General features: G+C 40.5%; 1 protein-coding gene across 2 annotated transcripts in view; it reads left to right on the top strand.

Annotated features, from left to right (window-relative positions):
* The window catches only part of ap2b1 (adaptor related protein complex 2 subunit beta 1), a 313,188-nt gene that overhangs the window by 175,655 nt on the left and 114,516 nt on the right, over positions 1-23,017 (top strand). For both annotated transcript variants that reach the window (XM_060848300.1, XM_060848299.1), the window contains 2 exons: positions 2,242-2,387; positions 15,545-15,674. In XM_060848300.1, coding sequence (XP_060704283.1) covers positions 2,242-2,387; positions 15,545-15,674 — 276 coding nt within the window. The remainder of the gene's footprint in view (positions 1-2,241; positions 2,388-15,544; positions 15,675-23,017) is intronic.

The raw sequence follows: 23,017 nt of genomic DNA, 5'->3' as shown, positions 1-23,017 counted from the left end.
AGGGATATTCTGACTAACGACAGACCAGTGAGCCTGATGGTGGGAGAAGGTACTGAGGGATAGGATCTATTTATATTTAAAAAAGAATGGGCTTATCTGTGATAGGTAACATGGTTTTGTGTGGGGGAGATTGTGCCTTACCAACTTAATAGAGTTCTTTGAGGAAGTGACCAAGTTGATAGATGAAGGAAGGGCTGTTTATGATGTATACATGGACTTTAGTAAGGCATTTGGTAAGGTTCGCCATGGTAAACAAATAGAGAAGGTGAAGTCACATGGTGTTCAGGGTGTCCTAGCTAGGTGGATAAAGAACTGGTTGAGCAGCAACAGGAGACAGAGAGTAGTAGTTGAAGGGAGTTTCTTGAAATGGAGAAAGGTGACCAGTGGTATCCACAGGGGTCAGTGCTGGGGCCACTGTTGTTTGTAATATACATAAATGGCACTGTTGGTATGATCAGCAAATTTGCAGATGACATGAAGATTGGTGGAGTAACAGAAAGCATAAGAGACTGTCAAAGAATGCAGAAGAATATAGATAGTCTGGAGAGTTGGGCGGAGAGGTGGCAGATGGAGTTCAATCCAGGCAAATGTGGGGTGATGCATTTCGGCAAGTCTAATTCTAGAGCAAATTATACAGTGAGCAGAAGAGTCTTGATGAGCAGAGAGATCTGGGAGTTTAGGTCCATTGTACACTGAAGGTTGCTGCACAGGTGGACAGAGTATGGTATGCTTGCCTTTATTGGACGGGGTATTGAGTATAAGTGCTGGCAGGTCATGTTAATATTGTACACGACGTTGGTTCTGCCGCATTCAGAGAATACTCTGTACAGATCTGGTGGCCACATTACCAAAGGATGTGGATGCTTTGGAGAGGGTGCAGAGAAGGTTTACGAGGATGTTGCCTGGTATGGAAGGTGCTAGCTATGAAGAGAGGTTGAGTAGGTTAGGATTGTTTTCATTTAAAGAAAGGAGATTGAGTAGGGATCTGATTGAGGTTTACAAAATCATGAAGGATATAGACAGGGTGGACAGAGACAAGCTTTTTCCCAGGGTGAAGGATTCAATAACGAGAGGTCACGCTTTCAAGGTGAGAGGTGAAAATTTTAAAGGGGATACACACGACAAGTACTTTATGCAGAGGGTGGTAGGTGTCTGGAACGCGTTGGCAGCAAAGGTGTAGAGGCAGGCACAGTAGGTTCATTTAAGATGCGTCTGGGCAGGTGCATGAGTAGGTGGGGAGCAGAGGGATACAGATGCTTAGGAATTGGGTGACAGGTTTAGACAGTAGATTTGGATCGGCTCAGGCTTAGAGGGCTGAAGGGCCTGTTCCTGGGCTGTAAATTTTCTTTGTTCTTGTGATCTAAGTAACATCCAAGTCGACAAAATCGTTCTTAAGTGGACAACACAATTCATTGAGTATATTTAAAACAGAGATCGATATGTTCTTGATTGCCATGGGGATCGAAGGTTACGGGGAGAAAATGAGAAATGGGGTTGAAAAACCTATTAGCCTGGATTGAATGACGGAGCAGACTTGATGGGCCGAAAGGCCTAATTTCTGCTTCTATATCTTATGGTATTATAAACCTAAAATTGTGAATAGAAATTTAAAACAGATTTGTAATTTAAAGTTCAAAATTTATCCCGGTGATCTCTTTAAAAGTAGTCATGATTTGGAGATGCCGGTGTTGGACTGGGATGGACAAAGTTAAAAATCACACAACACCAGGTTATAGTCCAACAGGTTTAATTGGAAGCACTAGAAGCGCTGCTCCTTCATCAGGTGGTTGTCTTCAGCTACTGCTTCCAATTAAATCTGTTGGACTATAATTTGGTGTTGAGTGATTTTTAACTTTAAAAGTAATACATTGCACGTTCTCCCCGTGTCTGCGTGGGTTTCCTCCGGGTGCTCCGGTTTCCTCCCACAGTCCAAAGATGTGCGGGTCAGGTGAATTGGCCATGCTAAATTGCCCGTAGTGTTAGGTAAGGGGTAAATGTAGGGGTATGGGTGGGTTGCGCTTCGGCGGGTCGGTGTGGACTTGTTGGGCCGAAGGGCCTGTTTCCACACTGTAAGTAATCTAATCACATGGTTGAAAGGTGGGCACAATAATGCTATTTTTGGTATAGACACGCCAATCATGCTTAATGGGAATGGAGGAGAACAAGAATATTGTGTTTGATAAACTCGATTTAGCACCCTCACTGTCCTTAAGTGGCAGCTAATGCTCCTTTCTTTTCCAGGTATGGTTACCTGCAGTGAAAGCGAAAGGTTTGGAGATTGCTGGCACCTTTTCCCGACGGCAGGGTCACATTTACATGGAAATGAACTTCACAAACAAGGCTCTACAGCACATGGTTGACTTTGCCATTCAGTTCAATAAGAATAGGTAAGAATGAAGAATCATTTAGTTATTGGAAAAATAATCTGTTTTCTTTCCTTTTGGTTGTTTTTTTTCTCCCTTGACTGTCGAGGATGGTTATCTGCCGCAATGACCACGCTCTGGCATATTTTTTACAGCATCATTCTTCAAATGTGGGCCAAAAGATTGATTGATCAGCCTTGTTCCATGTTGGGTGTTACTAGCCCAGTCCTCACCCATTATTCCTGTGCACACTTGCCAATAGAGACCTCTGAATAGCAACCAAGAATTGGGGATTTGGCAGACTGCAGCCTCCCATTGGCTGGTGAACTGAACACAAGAGCTGTTTCTGAAATACAGTCCTGGCCAAAATCAGCTAGTAAGAAACATGCCTCAAACCAAACCTTGTACCTTCTTGCCTGTAAAAACATTTATTCTACATCAGCTGCCGGTGTCTATGTTACTAGTCATTTTTAGGAATGCTGCATTTGTCATAAATGACTATAGGTAGTCCCCTAATTTACATTGGAATGTCTTAAGTGTGTAAATAATTCAGAAGGCCAGAGGTGACTGAGCAGTGATTATTTTCGGAAGAGTTAGAGTTAAGCAAGGGGAAGTTACAAAAATCCACTTTGCTTCTTGCAAACTAATATGATTTCTTAATTTATACAATGTGAAACTATAATATATTGTCGTCTTCATACTTAATTGGATAGACCTGGATGACAGTAATTCTGTGCTGAGTTTGCTGACCGTCTCCGGTCTAAGGGCTTTACAATTAATACCCCTAACGTAGCAGAGTTAATGTCCTGGATTTTTAAAAATCCATTCACGGGATGAGAGTGTTGCTGGCCAAGCCAGCATTTTGGTGCCCATTCTTAATTGCCCAGAAGGCAGTTCCAAGTTAACCACATTGATGGAATCATTCGGCACAGAAGAGGCTCTTTGGCCCATCAAGCCTGTACGGCCAGTAGCATACTAGCACTTAAAAATGTCCTACTTCCCTGCATTAGACCCATAGCTTTGAATGTTATGACACCTCACATGCACATCCAACTACCTTTTAAAGTTTGTGAGGTCTCCTGCCTTAGCTACCCTCCCAGACAGTGAATTCCAGACCTCCACCATCCTCAGTGACAAAACTTTTCCTCGAATCCCCTGTAAATCTCCTGCCTTTCACTTAAAAATTGCACCTTTTTGTTTTGACCGTCTACTTAGGGAAACTGCTGCTTTCTACTGACCCTGTGTATGCCCCCCCCCTCATAATTTTGTACATCACCATCAGATACCCCTTAATCTCTCTACTCTGAAGAAAATAGCCCAGGCTAACCATTAGATTAGATTCCCTACAGTATGGAAACAGGCCACTTGGCCCAACAAGTCCACCCTCCAAAGAGTAACCCACCCAGACCCATTCCCCTACCTTATTACCCTACAATTACCCCTGATGAATGGACCTAACACTATGGGCAATTTAGCATGGCCAATTCTCCTGATCTGCCCATCTTTGGACTGTGGGAGGAAATCCATGCAGACACAGGGAGGGGGCCGAGGCGGGAATCAGTGAAGCTTCTCTTCGTAGCTGGAATGCTTCATCTCGGGCAACATCCTGGTAAATCTCCTTTACAACCCTTCTGGTGCAATCACATCATTCTGATAGTGTGTTGACTGGAGCTGCATACAGTACTCCATTGTGGCCTAAGTTAAGTACTGTACAGCTCCAACATGGCGACCTGCTCTTATAATCTACACCCTTAACTGATAAAGACAAATGTCCCACGTACCTTAACTACCCTATTCATTTATCCTGCCACCTTCAGGGATTCATGTACAATCACCCCCAGATCCCCCTCTTCCCCTGAGCTTCCAGGGTCTTGCCAAGTACTCCCTTGTCTTGTTCCTCCTTCCAAAGTGCATTGACTCACATTTATCAGGGTTAAATTCCATCTACCACTGATCTGCCCCGTCAGACCAATCCATCTATAACCTCCTGTAAACTAACACCTTCCTTCTCACTGTCAGCCACCCCGTCAATCTTTGTGCATTCTGCAAACTTGCTTATCATCCCTCCCACCTTCGTATATATATCATTATTGAATGTCACAAACAATAAGGGACCAAGAACTGATCCCTGTGGAACACCGGGCTCCAGTCACACGTATAGGTCTACCACTGCCCTCTGTCTCCTGTCACTAAGCAAACTTTGGATCCAACTTGCCAAGTTATCCTGGATCCTTTGTGCTTTTGTCATCTTTATCAGTCTCCCATGTGGGACCTTATCAAAAGCCTTCCTAGAATCCATGTAAACCCCATCAACTGGCCTACCCTCATCTAAACACTTTGGTTGCCTTCTCAAAAATTCAACTAGATTTGTTATGCGTGACCTTCCTGTGACGAACATTGATTAACTCAGTGTGTGGCTGGCGTCACAAATAAGCAAGATCAGGTAAGGATGGCCGTTTTCTTTCCTAAGTTACACATTTAACAGGATTTTTTTCTGATAATCAATCAACAATGGCTTCATGGTTGTCATTAGACTCTTAATTCCAGATGTCTTAAAATTCAATTCCCACCATCTGCTATGACAGGATTTGAACCCAGACTCCCCAGACTCTGGACCTGAGTCTCTGGATTAATAGTCTAGTCTATTAATCTCATGCCAAGTCAAAAGGATCTGTTCAGTGTCCCTCAATAGTGATATTATCGAACAGGGTAAGGTAGCCAATCGTAGTGAAGTATCCTCACCGGCAGGAAAGTGTTATGTAAAATGGACTAAAAGTTTCACTTGTATAATTTTGCAGGGAATGAAATGAATGGGACATAGTCATGGAATTAACATGAAATCTGAAAAAGCAAACATTCAAGAGTGTACTTTTGGGTGATTTTTTTGTCATAATGTATGAGCATATCTACATAATATGAAATTAATTTTCATGGACCACAAAAGGCTTTTCAGTAGGTACTTACTCTGTGTGCCATTTAAAAATCCTGTGACACCTCAATTAATAAAGTAAAACATTTTCGAGGGATTTTGAGTTGAAACTAATGATAAAAGTGCAAATTCCTTTTCGTTCAGTAATTCCTACTTGGTCATCGTTCACTGGAACTTAGCAAATAGTGTAACAGAAAATTCTAGATTTTGGTGTATAACTGAAGCTGTGCACTGAAGAAATTGCTGTCAGTTTCAAACCAGTAATGCTGAAGGCTGTCAGTTTCACTGTCCTTACCGCTACAACGTCCAAATCAGTGGAAGCCTGGAATTCAATTCTAACACTTTCCAGTTCAGGCTTACTAGAGATCAAATATACGGATGTTACTTGAGACATTGTGTTGAGAGTGAGTTTAGTCTAATCTGTTCTACTTCCCCAGTGGACAAAGAATATAAGCAGAAAAGGGACACCAAAAATGTTCTAATGATATGTTTAAGTACAAGGTGTTACAAGATCTAAAAGTAAAATACTGTGGGTGTTGGAAATCTGAAATATAAAGGAAAATGCTGGAGAAACTCAACAGGTCGGGCAGCATCTGTGGAGAGGAAAGCAGAGTTACCATTCTGAGTTCAATGTATACATATTAAAGCTCATAGGATTGGGGTAGTGTACTGACATGGATAGAGAACTGGTTGGCAGATAGAAACTAAAAAGTAGGAATGGATGCGTCTACCTGAGTGGCAGGCAGTGACTAGTGGGATAGATGTAATGAATGCTTAGAAGAGTATAAAGGCAGTGTGAGTATACTTAAGAGGGAAATCAGGAGGGCAAAATCGGGACATGGGATAGCTTTGGCAAACAGACTAAGGAAAATCCAAAGGGTTTTTACAAATATATTAAGGACAAAAGGATACCTAGGAAGAAAATATGGCCACTCAAAGATCAGCAGGGCAGCCTTTGTGTGGAGTCACAGGAGATGGGGGAGATACTAAATGAGTATTTTGCATCAGTGTTTACTGTGGTAAGACCATAAGACATAGGAGTGGAAGTAAGGCCATTCGGCCCATCGAGTCCACTCCGCCATTCAATCATGGCTGATTGGCATTTCAACTCCACTTACCAGCGTTCTCCCCGTAGCCCTTAATTCCTTGAGACAACAAGAATCTATCAATCTCGGCCTTGAAGACATTTAGCGTCCCGGCCTCCACTGCACTCCGTGGCAATGAATTCCACAGGCCCACCACCCTCTGGCTGAAGAAATGTCTCCGCATTTCTGTTCTGAATTGACCTCCTCTAATTCTAAGGCTGTGTCCACGGGTCAGGGACATGGAAGATATAGAATGTAGGGAAATAGATAGTGACACCTTGAAAAATGTTCATATTACAGAGGAGCAAGTGCTGGATGTCTTGAAACATATAAAAGTAGATAAATCCCAAGAACATAATCAGGTGTACCCTAGACCTCTGTGGGAAGCTTGGGAAGTGATTGCTGGGCTCCTCGCTGAGATATTTGTATCATCAATAGTCACAGGTGAGGTGCTAGAAGACTGGAGGTTGGCTAATGTGGTGTCAGTGTTTAAGAAGGGCGGTAAGGACAAGCCAGGGAACTATAGACCATTGAGCCTGACATCGGTGTAAGCAAAGTGTTGTAGGGAATCCTGAGGGACAGGATGTAAATGTATTTGGAAAGACGGACTGATTAGGGATCGTCAACATGGCTTTATGTGCGGGAAATCATGTCTCACAAGCTTAATCAAGTTTTTTGAAGAAGTAACAAAGAGGATTGATGAGGGTAGAGCGGTAGTTGTGATCTGTATGGAGTTCAGTAAGGTGTTTGGCAAGGTTCCCCATGGGAGACTGGTGAGCATAGTTAGATCTCATGGAATACAGGAAGAACTCGCCATTTGGGTACAGAATTGGCTCAAAAGTAGAAGACCGGGGGTGGTGGTGGAGGGTTGCCCATACAAGCAATCTTCCACCACCATTCTCTGTCTCCTGCCATTAAGCCAGTTATGTTTCCAGCTGTTAAGCGCACAGGATATGGGCCAATTGCTGGCAAATGGGGCCAAGTAAATTTAGGATATCTGGTCGGCATGGATGAGTTGGACTGAAGGTTCTTTTTCCATGCTGTCTCTATGACTCTGTGTTTAATATGTGTCTTTTATGGAACTCTTTTACCAGCAGAGAACCTCTCTGGTAGAACTCCTAAATGTTTATCATTTTGACATGGTGCTGCATTGTGCGAGGGACATCCGAATGAAAGGTTGTTTGTCTCCTGTGGTCATCGCTCTTGAAATGATGGCCATCCTTCACGCAGCTCGATCATTCCTATCATCCCCTCAGGCCTTTCTGGGTTTGTTTTACTTTAGTTAAGCGTTTACAAAAAAAAGCCATTAGAGCTTATCAGGTCAAAGATAATATTAACACATTCAAATGCCCTGCAGTTTCACGGCAAGCTGTAACTGAAATTCAGGTGTGCTTGTGCAGTACTGTGATGTTGATTTTATGGATAGGTTTTGCAAGTCACTTTCCAGGATGCAGTTAAGCATGGACAGGTATCTAATGGTATGTGGAAACATACATCTCATTCAACAGCACAGATCCCTGCAGGGTATGTAATGTATCTGAATTTATTTTTTAAATGCAAAAAATGAGGTTTAGACTACAGACTATCTATTTCAGTTAGACTAATGCAATGGGATTTGATCTTTAAAGCCTGTCTTTTATCATTTGATTAAAGATCTCAGTTTAGTTCATCCACTTTTGGTTTGTGATTGATTGCTGACTGATTTATCAATTTTGAATCCGTGGACACTGAAGAAAAAGCAGAATTTTTCCATTGGTCGGATGAGCTGACATTTGACGGTACCCTGTCCATAGTGTTCTGCCTGACTTCATGGATTCTGTCCTTAGAGTGTTAGTAAAATCATAAGCTGTCCCATTTCTCTTGCATGATCTGTCTGTGACTACCACTTGTCACAGACTATTTAGATACTAAAATGCAGTTTGACACTTAACGTTAGTTTTGTTCCGGGCTGAGTGCTTTCCGATACGACTGGCCGCTATTTGAATAGACATACCATTTACTGCAAGTCAAGGATCTTCAAAGATTTCAATTGTGTGGATTTAATTTTAACAGATGTTAAAATAGCTATCTGTTTAAATGCACACACAAATTGTAATTAACAGAATGTTCAATTGATCTGAATTTATATTGAAATGCTATTTCTTGCCAATATCAGAATTGGAAAGATACTAACAGTGCTGGAAGTACTCAGTTCTGACAGCGTCTGTGGAAGAGAAACAGAGTTAAACATTTCAGACTCCATGGCAGGTCCTGATGAAGGGCTTATGCTCGAAACGTCGAATTCTCTATTCCTGAGATGCTGCCTGGCCTGCTGTGCTTTGACCAGCAACACATTTGCAGCTGTGATCTCCAGCATCTGCAGACCTCATTTTTTACTCAAACTTGAAATGTTAACTCTGGTTATCTCCTCAAATGCTTCCAGACCTGAGAAATATCTTCAGAATTTTCTCTTTCTTTCAGATTTCTAGTGTCTGCAATATTTGGTTTTGTGACTGATTTGGTGCTGCCATGATAGCAATTTTTTTTTGAAAACGCGGTTGTTTCTTAAAATGGTTTTTGTTTTCATGTTTCCATGCTCTTCCTTGGCGAATAGTACACAATAGTGGAAGTGTTTTCAGGCTGCAGAGTTGTGATATCAAACACTTCTTCCATCGCTGTGACTAGCTTTTTAACTTTGTCAACTTGGTGCTTGTCCTGTAAAAGGATTGTGTTTTATGGACTCCCTCAACTCCTATACTGAACTATCTGCAGAGTGAGGGTTGGTGCTGAATCCCAAGTTATCTTATTCACTGGAAGCAAGATCTGCAGATGTCACAATCTGGAACCAGAGCTCCACTCTCTCCTTATGGCAACTGTCCAATAAGGTTTGGTCCCTGTATCTTCTGATTTGAGTGAAAATGACAATGTAAAGCTGAGAGCTATTTAATTCTAAGCTTGATGCCAGCAAAGTGGTTGGGTGGTATGGTGGCTCAATAGTTACCTCACAATGCCAGGAACCTGGATTCGATTCCAGCCTTGTGTAACTGTCTGTGTGGGGTTTGCACATTCTCCCTGTGTCTGCGTGGGTTTCCTCTAGGTGCTCCAGTTTCCTCCCACAATCCAAAGATGTGCAGGTTAGATGAATTGGTTATGTTAAATTGCCCGTAGTGTTCAGGGATGTGTACGTTAAGTGCATTAGTCAGGGGTAAATATAGAGCAGGGGAATGGTACTCTGTGTGTTACTCTTTGAAAGGTTGGTGTGGACTTGTTGGACCATATGGCCTTTTTCCACACTGTAGGGATTCAATGCTCTAAGTACTCGGGACTGATGCTAGCCTGATCTGCACTCAAGATTTACAAAGCTGGAGACATTGATGTCCATCTAAGCCTGTCTTTGATGTCAATTGAGCACTTAAAACCAAATATTTCAAAGTTTTAAGGTGCAGTTAGATTCTTGTTAAACATTGTTGCAAAGCAGTTTCTGCTGTTCATCAAAATCAAAGCTGGTGAATCCTGTTTGAGCACTTGATGGAGTTACTCCCATGACAGTTCAGATTGATATTACAAGGCAAGTAGATCAAGGACAGTGGGAAACTTCATCTGTCAAGTGCGTCGGCGATCATTGAGCTCAGAATCATTTTTTAAACCTATCTCAACCTTTTTCAAGATAGAAGGAATAGGACTTTGATTTATAATGCCTCTTTCGAGCGTTTCAGACACTCCAAACGCATTATTGTTAATTAAATGCTTTTAAAAAGTTATAATTTTGTAATATAAAAAGCATGGCAGCCCCTTTGCACATAGAAATTCTCATAAACTGCAATGTGATACAAAAAGTGCTATGTTTTTGATTGAGGAATGACTATTAACCAGGATGCCAGGGTGTACACCCCTTCCCTTGTTCAAAATAATGTTAAGAGACTTTTTCTGTTCAAATGAGCTGATGTGCCTTTGGTTTAATTTGTTGTTCACATTAAAAAGCGGCCCCTCTACGAGTACGGTACTCTCTCACTACTAGACTGGACCCGAAATATTAACTCTGCTTTCTCTCCACAGATGCTGCCAGACCCACTGAGTTTTTCCAGCATTTTCTGTTTTTGTTTCTGACTTCCAGCATCTGCAGTTATTTCGTTTTTTTTGTTTTAGCTTAGGTTATCCTGCTTGTATACCTCAATCAAGTCTTCCAACTCGGAGCATGCTGCCATTGACCTAAGGATGACAAATGTTGAGTGTAAATTCTCATCTCCCCACCTTAAGCATATACATTTCTAACATTTTGGAAAAAGTCCAGCATGTACTTATATCCAGCCAAGGTTTAACTTGAGGTTTTTGAATTATTTTATAAACTAGGAAAGTACACAATGGCCAATATGTGAATTGATCTACAGTACCTCATTTTTAACAATGTGGCAACTAATCTCTCTTCCTGATGAAAGTATGACTGGACTTCCACTCTTCCATCACCCTCAGTGTTACACCAATTGCAGTACTCCTCCTCCTGACCTATTTGAGAGCAGTGATCCAATCCCAGGAGTGACCATCAGCCCATTCTGTTCTCCATGTTTTAGCATTGCACAATGACACTGTGGTAACAACTGAATGTTGAACACTTCAAAAGAAGAGTCTCTTAGTGGTCATAAGTCAAAGACTGATTTTTTTTGCAATATGTCTTACTTCAGACAATTGAACCATTTTAGTTTGGATACTTATGTTAGTCACTGCCAGAATAGTTATGCCTGGGAGCAGCCTCATTACTCCTCCAATAACATTTGCTGCAGATTGCTGCTGCCTAAGGAGCATAGCAACTTAAAGTTTCAAAGAAATTAATGTTAAATTAATAATTGTGACAAATCTAAATATGTTAAATCTCTCATGGATGACTAAATCAACTTTGATATGACTGAATGTTCTTAATATGGTTCCTTTGACTGCGGATTTTTTTCAGCAAAATAAATATTACTGAACAAATATTGTCTGAAAGTAGCTTTAAAACTGAGCTGTTTCAGTGGAAATCCTTGTTTATGTTGGTTGTTCATTTGCTGGTGGTTTTATTCATGAAAATATTAAGATAAAAGGGGTTGTCTATATAGAATAATGGGGGCCGACCCCCATGATTGATTCAGATATGAATAGTTCCACAGCCAAGAATATCCCAGTTTCAATCCTTCATTTGTGGGAAGGTTAGATAACTATAATGAGTTTGATGAATCCACTATGAAGACTGAACAGGCAAACTATCATTAGTTTTGATAAACCTGATTTGAGCATTGATAGAACTACAATTCGCTTTGGTAAACTTGGTTTAGGAATTGGTAGGAGAGCTGTAATTAGCTTCGATGGGAAGAGTTTAGGGAAATATAAAATTGATGCTGGTCACCTGTTAGAATACCGTCCACCAGAGCAGTCAAACAATTTTCCATATTTCCAAGTCTATGGTTATACATGAATAATAGCCAGTAATGTTTATACCAGAGATTGCCTGTGAAAGCACCTAACAAAGAATATTTTGGATCTACTCTGCTTACTCGTTCAAATTTGCTATTGGCTTTCTTATTTCAATTGTCGTGCAAATTGCTCACTAATTCCTTTACCAATAGGAGTTTGCCCAGTTTTTTGTTTAAATAACCTGCCATCATTTTCTGTCCCAGTAATCTGTTGGTGAACAATTCTACAAATTGCACTGCACTCTCAAAAACTGTTGTATGAATTTCCTATCTCCTTTGTCACCTTAGCTTTAACTTATCTTATAATTCCAGATCCAGTACTCCATACAGACAACCTCTTGATCTGACATGTTAACTCTTTTTCATTCTCCACAGATCCTGCCTGATCTGCTGAGATTTCCCAGCATTCTCTGTTTTTGCTTCTATCCAAAGCCTTTCGCTTTTCCAAATCTCAACAATGCCTGTTGCAACTTCAAACGTGGTGCCTTTGATATGAGAGTCTCACTTTTTGCTGTCCATTTTATTTGATATCTTGTCTCTGTTATCTAGTGAACAATATTGTCTCGTGTGTTACCATAAAATGTCCACTCCACATTCTCTCAATAACATAGTTTCGTGCCTTTACACTGAACTATATTGCATTTCATCTCCTTCCTTTCCATCCTATGCTAACCTGTGTGGGCTCCTTTCAGATTATTTCACATTGATCATTGCACCCAACCCAGAGTAATTTACTTTAGACACACATGTCAGTATTCTTTACTCTAAATCAATTTTAGAAATGTTAATAATTAATGGGTATAACGCTGATCCCTGTGGACACCACGAGAACTTGTTTTCGCTCATACCTTCCTGTTCTATGTCACCCTTTGTTGTCTACTTTCCATTTGGACATTGGTCCAACATTAAACCATCTCTTCTCTCATATACCCAGTGCATCAACATGCTGTATGGGACATTGTCCAATGCTTTTCTGAAATGTGGATCGTTAACAACCACGACTTCGGTTACAGATATCAAATTTAAGACCTTCAAGAAATCCGTTTCACTGGAGATATTTCATTCTGAATTAATTTTTGTCCAGCACTGTGTAATTACATGCTGCACTTTCAGATGGTCCCTTGCGCTACCCTTCATCAAAGTATCAAACCTGCTTCTGTCAATGGATGCAAGTTTCACAAATCTGTTCCTTCTGTCCCCTTTTTGTTTGAAGATGTTTTATATACATTACTTTACAAATGATCAGGATGCAACTTCAACCCAATAAATTTTGTAACATTTGTGAATGGATTTATCATCAATTTGCCAGTTCCAGTCACATCTTGCAGTTGAAATGATCAGTTTAATTTCCAGAGCTTTGTTTACCTAAATGCTCTAACCTTTCTGCAATAGCTCTTCCCGTGATACTGAGAGCTTCTGTCATACTGCGTTCTCAGCTCAGCTATCTGTTCTCCCATTATCACTAGCCCAGCAGAGAAAATAGTCAAAACATGATCTAATAATTTTGTCACTGCCTGTCTTTCATCTTGTAACTAGTGATAATTAATACAAGGCCCTTGCATTGTTCACATTCTGAATTTCTTCATGCCTTTTTGGTTAAATTTGAGCAGAATTAATTTTGTATTTTCTACCTTTTCATTTTTTCTATCTCCCTCTTGTTTTTTTTCTTCCTCTGAAGGTTTTACAGTTCCCCATGTCTTTTTTCCCTAATGCCTCTTTCCTCCTCAGTTGACTTCATCTTTGCTTCCCCCATTCTCCCCAACCCTGAGATAACCAACCCCTGTAATAATCAATATCTTGTTAAAACCTTCCTTTTTAAGTAGTTTTTGCTATGTTCTTAGCTTGCGCAAAATTTAATTCCCTCAAAAAAACTGTCATAATCCCAATCATTACCTACCGTGAATTCACTTGACCCTATCCAATAGGAACCGATTCAGTATTGCCTGCTTCTGTGGATTCTCTAAATTTCTTAAGAGTTTTAAGTACTTTGGTAAACTCTCTTTACTATTCTCTCTTCTCCACTATTAAGTCCTAGTCTGTGTCAGGAAGACCACAAGTCTCTTATGGTTACAAGAAAGACATTGTTCATCTCTTCTCTAACCTCAATCAGCAGTGCATCCAGCATATTACTTTATTCAGTGCCCATCTAGAGATACCCTCCTTTTCTATTCCTGTCCTTCAGATGCAATCAAAGTGATACTCTGTCCATTCCTATTTTCTTCCGCTTAACCATGTATTCACCTTCCCTCCTACATTAATCACTGCATCGATCCTCGACACAACATAGCATGAAAGATTTGTTCCCCCTTTGATTGTCTCCTTGCCTATCTCACTAAACCAACCTGTGTCTTATTCTGGATCAGTGGTGCTGGAAGAGCACAGCAGTTCAGGCAGCATCCAAAGTGCAGCGAAATCTCTGGATTAGTGGTGCTGCAATTTGGATGCTGCCTGAACTGCTGTGCTCTTCCAGCACCACTAATCCAGAATCTGGTTTCCAGCATCTGCAGTCATTGTTTTTACCAAACTGTCTTAGTTCAACCACAATACTGCACTTTATTTCTTATGCTCCTACCAGTATATAAGCGCACCTTGGATTATTCTTTTCCATCCTTTTCTGTATTGGCAACTATCTTTCCTAATAAAATAGTTTAAACTGTACTTTCTCCTTATCTGCTTTCCTTGATGAAATGCTCCTCAATTCCCTTATCCCAAATGAATGTGCTTCCTCAGTTTATGTGAAGGCCGTTTAAATTGTGCATCCTTCATTTCTGTCTCAAAGTCATCCCATTGGGCCATTAGTTTGAATCCTCCTCTTCCTTCATCATCTGTTCAACTATCTAAACAACCATCCGTCAAATAAGGCTTCTCACAGACACAATGCTGAGATTAATCCCTTGGTAGTCTTATTTAATGTTTTCCTTCACGTTTGTAGATCCTGAGTTTTGTTTATCTGCATTGGTTCTTAAATGAAGTGTGACCTGTGACATCTCTCCATCCCATTGTCGGATTGTGTTGACCACTTTGTCAAATCTGAGTCTCACTGCCAAGAACACACTTTTTTTAAGATGAGGAGGGGGGAAGAAGAGACAGTACACACTACCTTTACCAGAAAAACCAAAAAATCTAATTTACTTAGACTGTTTGTTCCCTACCGTGCCTTCATTTCATGATTTCCTGGGAATCTCTAGGTTCAGGAGGCAGACCTAAGCTGTAAAGCAAGCGGACATACCATTGACGTTGACAGAAATGACCAGCAAAAGGCTTTTAAATAGGTTTCAACTTCTTGGAATGTCATTGCTTCAAGACAGTGCTGTGATAAGAAATTAGCCAGATATTTTATTTCTGATTAGAAAGAGAGAGCTTTAAGAATTACTCAAAGATTCGCTTGAGCCTAACTTTCCATTCTAGCCAGTATTGGTTCAGTAATGGTGTCAAAAGAGAAATTAGAGAGATTTGCAGGTGGGTAGCAGTTCTACCAGTCTGGTGCAGCTGGTTAACAGATCCACCAGTCTGGTGGTGATTATGTATCCAATCAATTGAGAGATGTTACCTGTAGCTTATTTGATACCTCAGAGGCAAGTGCTAATGATCTCTGAGTGGGTGTGGGCTTTTGTTCTCATCCAAACGCAACCTAACTAGTGAGGTTGACTTCTCAGCAGTGTTCCACTAAATACGGAGTATCTCGAGCACAAGAGGACGTTGGGAAAATATGGGCCTGTCTTATTCACCTGTTTCTTTTTCTAGCTTTGGTGTGATCCCCACAACTCCACTTCCAATTCACACTCCATTGATGCCAAATCAGAGCATTGAGGTCTCCTTACCACTGAATACCATTGGGCCAGTGATGAAAATGGAGCCACTGAATAACCTTCAGGTGAGACTCTTGTGTTCTGTATTGATGGTGATAGGGGAAGCAGTTTGAATTCTCTCTTTGGTATTATGATCCTTGTAGCCTTATAGTAAGTTTGTGAAAATTGGAAGGCAAACTATTAAGCACATTGCAGATGCTGTACGTAGTCATTTTGATGAATTATTGCACTATATCAAATAAACAGTAAACTATCTGGGGCAATTTCAGTAGTTTAGCCTAGATCCTGTACATAGCTGACCTACTGGGGAGGAATATCCAAACCAGGCCTTCATGAGGACTCTGTCAGGGAGTGGGAGCATCAGAAGAGGTAGATAGAGACTGAAATTTATTAGTTTAAACACATTATTTTAAAAGAGTGGCTGTGTAAATACAGGAGGCAGGCAGGATAGTAATGAGTATGTTGTAACCAAGAGTACGCTGCTGTAACTGGTGTAGTTGCGCCTTTGTTATCGCATGCAACGTTCTTTAGGCATGCTAAGCATGGTATGACTTCCATATATGTTGATGCTTGGAAAGAACAGAGAAAATAGGCATCATCTTGGTGTTGGGTGTTTAGTTTAGTTCAGACTGTCCAAAATGCAGAGTTTAGACTTCATAAACTGAATAAAGTGCAAGGCCTTTGTCTAACCCTAGCTTGCATTGGTTTGTAAAAAGTCTTTCCAGATTTCATTGAAATTATCTTTTCAAACATCTTTTACTTGGATTTAGTCTTTTATATTGAATCTCAAGCCATGTGGGATTGATGTTGACAAAATGACCAGCAGAAGTCTTTTAAATATAGTTTCCTACTTCCTAGGATGTCATTCTTTAACACACCCCCCCAACTTGTGTCCTTGACAACTGGGAATACAATGCTTTACTGAACAGGGCCATTGTATTATGTAAGCGTTACCTTGCTTTGCCTCACTTGGCAACAAAAGCAGAAAGGAGAGCAGTGCTAAACACAGCTCTGGTTGCATCTTACAACTTGGTGAACCATGAATGAAGGCTTAGAGTGCAGTGAAAACAGCGTGTCAGTCTATGGTTGCACAGTGTAGCTTAAACTGTGGCAACTCTGAATCACTCTGGAGCTTTTGTCAAAAATAAAAACTAGACTCCTGTCAGTACATGTAGTTTCAGAAAAAACTACCAAAGGAAAGGCTTCCACTTAGAAACACTAAAGAACTTCAGATTTGACCGTGCAACGAACAGGCCTGTATTTAAATCATTACTGACATTATTTTAGTTTGTTTATCACACTTATGATGCTAAAAATTAACCTCAAGCGTTTGACCTTGAAACGGAGTGAATTGGTGTCACTGTGCAGAATTGTAAATACAGTTCTGGGTGCAGTGTCTTCTGTAACCTCAGATGGTTAATATTAGCTCTAAACGGAGGAGCAATTGTTTTCTTTTCAACAGAAGCAATTTGTTATCTTCAATATGTGTCAGTCATACATGTGACAGGACGGTCTGCACAGTTGATTATGTATAAATGTGACTAAATGCCAACTTCTGTTGTTGGAGCTTTTCCTGATTTGTTGAGGTACCCTCGTGATTGGCTGCTCTATTACAGTGGGGTTTTAGTTGTAATGAATTTACATGATATGCAAATTTATTTGATAACTGCAGCCTCCATTTGACTGTAGAAATGACGATTGTCCACATCCCAGTGAGCAGCAATTTTGCCACTATTCTCTTTGATTTAAAGGTCATATTATATTAATAAGCAGCAAGGATATTGAAACGCCTGTGAATGGCATCCAGCTGGCAATGAGCAGCCACTGATACATATTGGTGTCAAAAAAAAATCCAAATGTTCATATTTCTGTGATTAGCACTTTCATATGCTAGCAGGTGGAAGGCATTGAATAATGAAATAAATTACCACGATGAGTTCCATCGAAGTCAAAGCAAAGGCATTTCTATTCATTAAAAGGCTTGCAAGGAGGTACATGATTTATGTTAATCAGCATAGGTTTCCCACTCTAGAAGTGCTTACTCCCAGTCAGTTTCCATGCTTCTGAACTGGAATGCTGGATATTCCGGCTGTATACTCTGCACACCAGAAAATGCCCCGATCATTCCAGTAGGATGTTGCACAGACATATGGGGGCCCATTTGTGGAAAGTTCATGCACCACACCAGTGCAGTAATTTATTGATGAACGTGACAGTCTTGGAAAAGCAAATCTGCAATAACAATGACGAAAATGGAACAATGTTTTGGTCATCTATTATAATTATAGTGGATGAAATATATTACAGACTTCACAATATGCAAGTGAACAGCTGTTTTATTGATTGAGAGTATCATAAATATATGACAGAATAAGTTATCTGTTAAAATTTTGCAGATCTACAAATCCAAGAGGAAGAAAGGCATATAGATTTCCTTCAGTTGGTCTTAATGGCTTCAGTAGTTTATCAGGCATTTCAGAAAGGTCAGGCTTGTTCTTGGGCTATGATAGCTGAATAATAAGAACAAAAATAATGTTTCTGAACCAGTTTCTGATATTGCTACAAATGACTTCATAGGAGGTCAGTCTTGGAGATAAAACCCCTAAGATATTTAAGGGTGCCATTCTGTGGAAATGTAATTGACAATTCAGAGAATGGTTTCCAACTTTAGAAGCCAGGACAGTATGTTAAACATACCAATAGTTTTAATGATAACTGATGTAAGTGTTATCATCAGTTTCTTCTGAGTGAATTGTACAGAATTGCGCTGAATGTATGGCAAAGCAGGCAGCTGTTTGGCCCAACTGGTCCCATATCTGAAACAAAAGCAAAGTGCTGGAGAAACTCAACATCTCTGGCAGCACCTGTGCAGAGAGAAAAAAAGTTAACATTTCAAACCCAGTGACACTTTGTCTGAACTCTTGACAGAGGATTTGTACAACTTGACCTATGCTACAGGAGCTTTTTTGGCCTTGCCAGCAGAAAATGAGATATACTTAATTGTAATACGTGCACTTTTACATTGCTAAAGTCATGAAGGAGTTACATGACCATGTATTAGCCCTGTCCTGAATGGACAAGTAGAAGGTGGCACAGTTTGGAGAACAGAGCACATATCAATCCACATGTTGCTGCCACTATGGTGGGAGTACTAAACAGATGCTTGTACCAGCCATGCTGCAAAACACATGTAATAATTTAGTCGCAGTCCTCCACTGTCTCCTCTACACAGACTGGGAATGACCTTAGGATCTTTTGCTCTGCATTAGTCAACACTTCATACAGCTGTTGTTTTACCTACTACTGACCTGGTTGTTAGACTGCAGAAAGCCAGCTGAAGAAGGTAGAACTGAAGTCAATCATTGCATGCTTTTAAAGGCATTAATTTATACATTACACATAGACACCTCCCAACTCCACAACCATTGTTTCAACCTATGTTGACTTACTTGGATGCAAATGAATTCCTCATTAAGGCCACGTCTTCCACACTGTTAATACTTGATGGTATGATCCATGCTCAGCAGTCAAAACCATGCAAGAGGCTTGAATGAAATTGCCTCTGTTTACTGCTAATACTGAAAATTTTATTTTGACACAAAGGCCACAAGCAACAAAGACTTTTCCAAAAAAAGTGGTAGAATATTGTACTTGTAATCGACAAGATTAATTGAGACAAACAAGACAGATGCATATAAAGTGAAGAGAAACACAAAAGGAGAATGGGATATACTGATAAGGTTTGATGAGTAGGTTTGGGAGATTGGCAGGATGAATAAAGTCAAATTGCCTGTTGCAGTGCTGTAGACTATAGGTAAAAATAAATCTAGATAAAATGCTGGCTGAGTACATCTGTCAGAGGGAAGATGTAACTGAGAGTGGTAATGACTAAAGTGGAGTTATTCAACTAGAGTTATCAGAGTTGAATCCAACAGGAAGCACTAAATAAAAGTTTAAGCACATCCTTCACTGATACCATTTTACAGGAAGAAATGTAGGAGTGGATTAAAAGCCGTGCTATCCATTCAATCATTATCTCCAGATTCTGGTTGAGTGTTTGTAGAAAATTGCCACATGAGATATTTAGTCAGCTTCCCTGCTGGGATTAAATAGTGGTACATAGCAATGCCATTGGCAGATCACTCCTGTCAGCAGGCTTTATGGCTCCTGCCCCTTCTAAATCTGAAACTATTTTGTTATTGGGTATGGAACATGAAGAGCAGTGGTAGTCTACATCCAGTTCAACATCCACTGCCTAGCAACTGCTTGCTTTGGTCTTTTTGCACCACAGGAAACTAATAATTACTGCAACTTCCCAAGTGGAACTGTATAATTAATCATCTTTACTCTTCAAATAATATGTATCACCACACACCCTACTCCCACCTGACAATCCCAGGCATTATTATGGCATCATATTTGGGAGTAAGCATTTGAGGTCAGTTATTTTCAGATGAAAATATAACTATTTTAGTGGTTCAGTACCCAGATCTTCAAATAATATGATGAGTATTTGCACTGCCATGACCATCATTGCTGCATGGATCTCCATACAACCAGCCCATACACCCATTATGTGTGGGGATGCACTGCGTTTGAAGAATAAAACAGATCCTGCCAAGATAAAATCTTTTTTCTAAATATTAATCCTCCAAAATTATGAACTAATATGTTGAAAGCTGCCTAACATTTTCACAATAAATCTCTGAATTAGTTTTTAATACACAAACATGGCTTGAGCTGTCATTTGTCGGGGAATTGCTTGTAACATGAATAACTTAAAAGGTTTCATTAGAATTTTAATCAAGCTTGGGAGATGGTCTTTGTGGCTGTGCGCGCCACATTAAAAATGCAGTGCACGGAAGAAATCTTCCCTGACTATACTATCAGAAAGTACAATTTAAACGTATACCCCTCTGAGGTTTGTTATGGAGTTATACCAGCCTCCTGTAGTATCAGCTGTGGCTCAGTTGTTCCCACTTTTGCTTCTGGATCAAAACGGTGTTTATTTAGGTCCCATTGCATAGACTTGAGCATGAATTGGTATCCCAGAGCAGCATGAGGAAACATGGCACTGACAGATATGCAGATATGTCATCTTTCAAATGAAACAACAAGCTGACCCTGTCCTCCTCCTCCTCTAGGAACTTAATTGGCTTTATTTAAAGAAAGGAGAAAGTGAGGTCTGCAGATGCTGGAGATCAGAGCTGAGAATGTGTTGCTGGGAAAGTGCAGCAGGTCAGGCAGCATCCAAGGAGCAGGAGAATCGACGTTTCGGGCATAAGCCCTTCTTCAGGCTCAGCCTGAAGAAGGGCTTATGCCCGAAACGTCGAATTTTCTGTTCCTTGGATGCTGCCTGACCTGCTGCGCTTTTCCAGCAACACATTCTCAACCTTTATTTAAAGAAAGGTTGTGGAATTATACCCAGTATTAATCCCTCAAATAACATCACAAAAAAAAATCGAGATGCTTCCTTTTTGTTGTTTGTGGGACCTTGCTTTGTCTAGAATGACTGTCATGATTCTTACATTACCAGTAGCAACAGCACTTTGCTGAGGGGGTGCCCTTATAGCAGGTTATAAAAGCATTAGGGACATAGATAGGTAGAATACCCAAGGTCTTTTCCCCAGGGTAGTGGAGTCCAAAATTAGAGATCATAGGTTTGGGTTGAGAGGGGGAAGGTTTAAAAGGGACCTAAGTGGCAACCTTTTCGTACACAGAGTGGTGTGCATATGGAATGAGATGCTAGGTGGAGGCTGGTACAATTGCATTGAAGTCATTTGGATGGGTATAAGAATAGGAAGGGTTCAGATGGACATGGGCCAAGTGCTGGCAAATGAGACTAGTTTAATCTAGGATATCTAGTTGGCATGGACGTGTTGGACTGAAATGTCTGCTTCCGTGCTACACAGCTCTATGACACTTTGAAACTATTTCGTTAACAATTAAGTGCTGTATGATGGCCTGAGGGCATGAGAAACAGTGTAAGTGGAGTTCACACTGTGGTTTGCCTCAGGGCTTTCACTCTTCTGCCTTTTTTAAACTTCATTTCCATTATTTTTCTCTTGTATTTTTTTCTTTACCCTCATTGCTTTTAGTTTAGTCTCATAAGGGTTACAGAAATGATGCAAGGTAGCTCTTCAGAACATTAAAGATCATTAATAATGGTATGCTACTTATTATTTCAAAAATCCAGTGACCACTTGAAATGCATTAGAAACTCTTCCATGAACTATATAATTGATTTGTGTTGGTTACAGATGGTTGCATGTGGAAAGCAGCCTGCAAGGAATAAAACTATAAACTAATTATGGTATCTGAGAATAAACTAGGTTTCTCGTTCCAACTGAGTGCTGCAGCTTCATTGAAATCCATTTCAGCTAGTGTTGTAAAAATACCTGCAATCGAGTTCTAGAAAGAGAGAAGCAAATCTAATTGTATTCATTTTCAATCAAGTTGTTTTTACAATGAAGCTATTGCCTGGTATTTGAAGTGGCTTGTTCTTGTGCAGTGTGGAAAGAGGCCATTTGGCCCATCAGGTCTGCACTAACCTTCCAAAGACCATCCCACCCAGACTCAGTCCCCCACCCTAACCCCCATAATCCCGCATTTACCATGCTAACCCACCTGGTCTGCACATCCCTGGACACTATGAAGTAATTTAGCATGGCCAATCCAATCTAGCCTGCACATCCTTGGACTGTGGGAGGAAACCAGAGCAAACCCACGCAGACATTGGGAGAGTGTGCAAACTCCACATATACAGTCACCGAAGGTTGGAATTGAACCTGGGTCCCAGACACTGCTGCCTGACCATTAGTCATACTGTAAATTGTGAAACAAATTGTGTTTTACCAGAGTCAAAAAGTGTGGTGCTGAACAAGAACAGCTCGCCTGACCTGTTGAGCTTTTCCAGCACCAACTGTTTGACTCTGATCTCCAGCATCTGTGGTACTCACCTTCTCCCTGTTTTACCAGAGTTTATATTGAGCCTTGTGACTCTCTAACTCTCTTCCTGATTTGCACCTTTAATTTATCCTGCAGCATGCAATAATCATCATTTCAGGGTAATCATGTACTCAGTAACTTTGAAGAGTTTTTCATACTTCACTTGGTTCTTTCCATCTTGGAGCCAACTTGTATTTAGAAAACGTCTTTCACATCAAAATGTTCCAGGGCACCATGCAAAGGCAGCGATCATCTTTTTGATGGAGAGGCTCTGGGATCAGCAGCTCTGGTTAAAGTCCTATAGGACACCAAAATTGCAGATAATCTAGTTCAAGCAGGCTTGTGACGGACAGTATGATGTTGTGGACCGAAAATGATGTCTTCAGTCTTTCTAATGATTAACTTAAGGAAATTGGGGCTCATCCAGCATTGGGTATGAAACCAGTAAGATACCAGGGTG

Source organism: Hemiscyllium ocellatum, chromosome 31 (genome assembly GCF_020745735.1).
Source record: "Hemiscyllium ocellatum isolate sHemOce1 chromosome 31, sHemOce1.pat.X.cur, whole genome shotgun sequence".
NCBI classification, from domain to species: Eukaryota; Metazoa; Chordata; class Chondrichthyes; order Orectolobiformes; family Hemiscylliidae; genus Hemiscyllium; species Hemiscyllium ocellatum.
The sequence above is the reverse complement of the archived record's forward strand: the minus strand, read 5'-3'. Positions and strand labels throughout refer to the sequence as shown.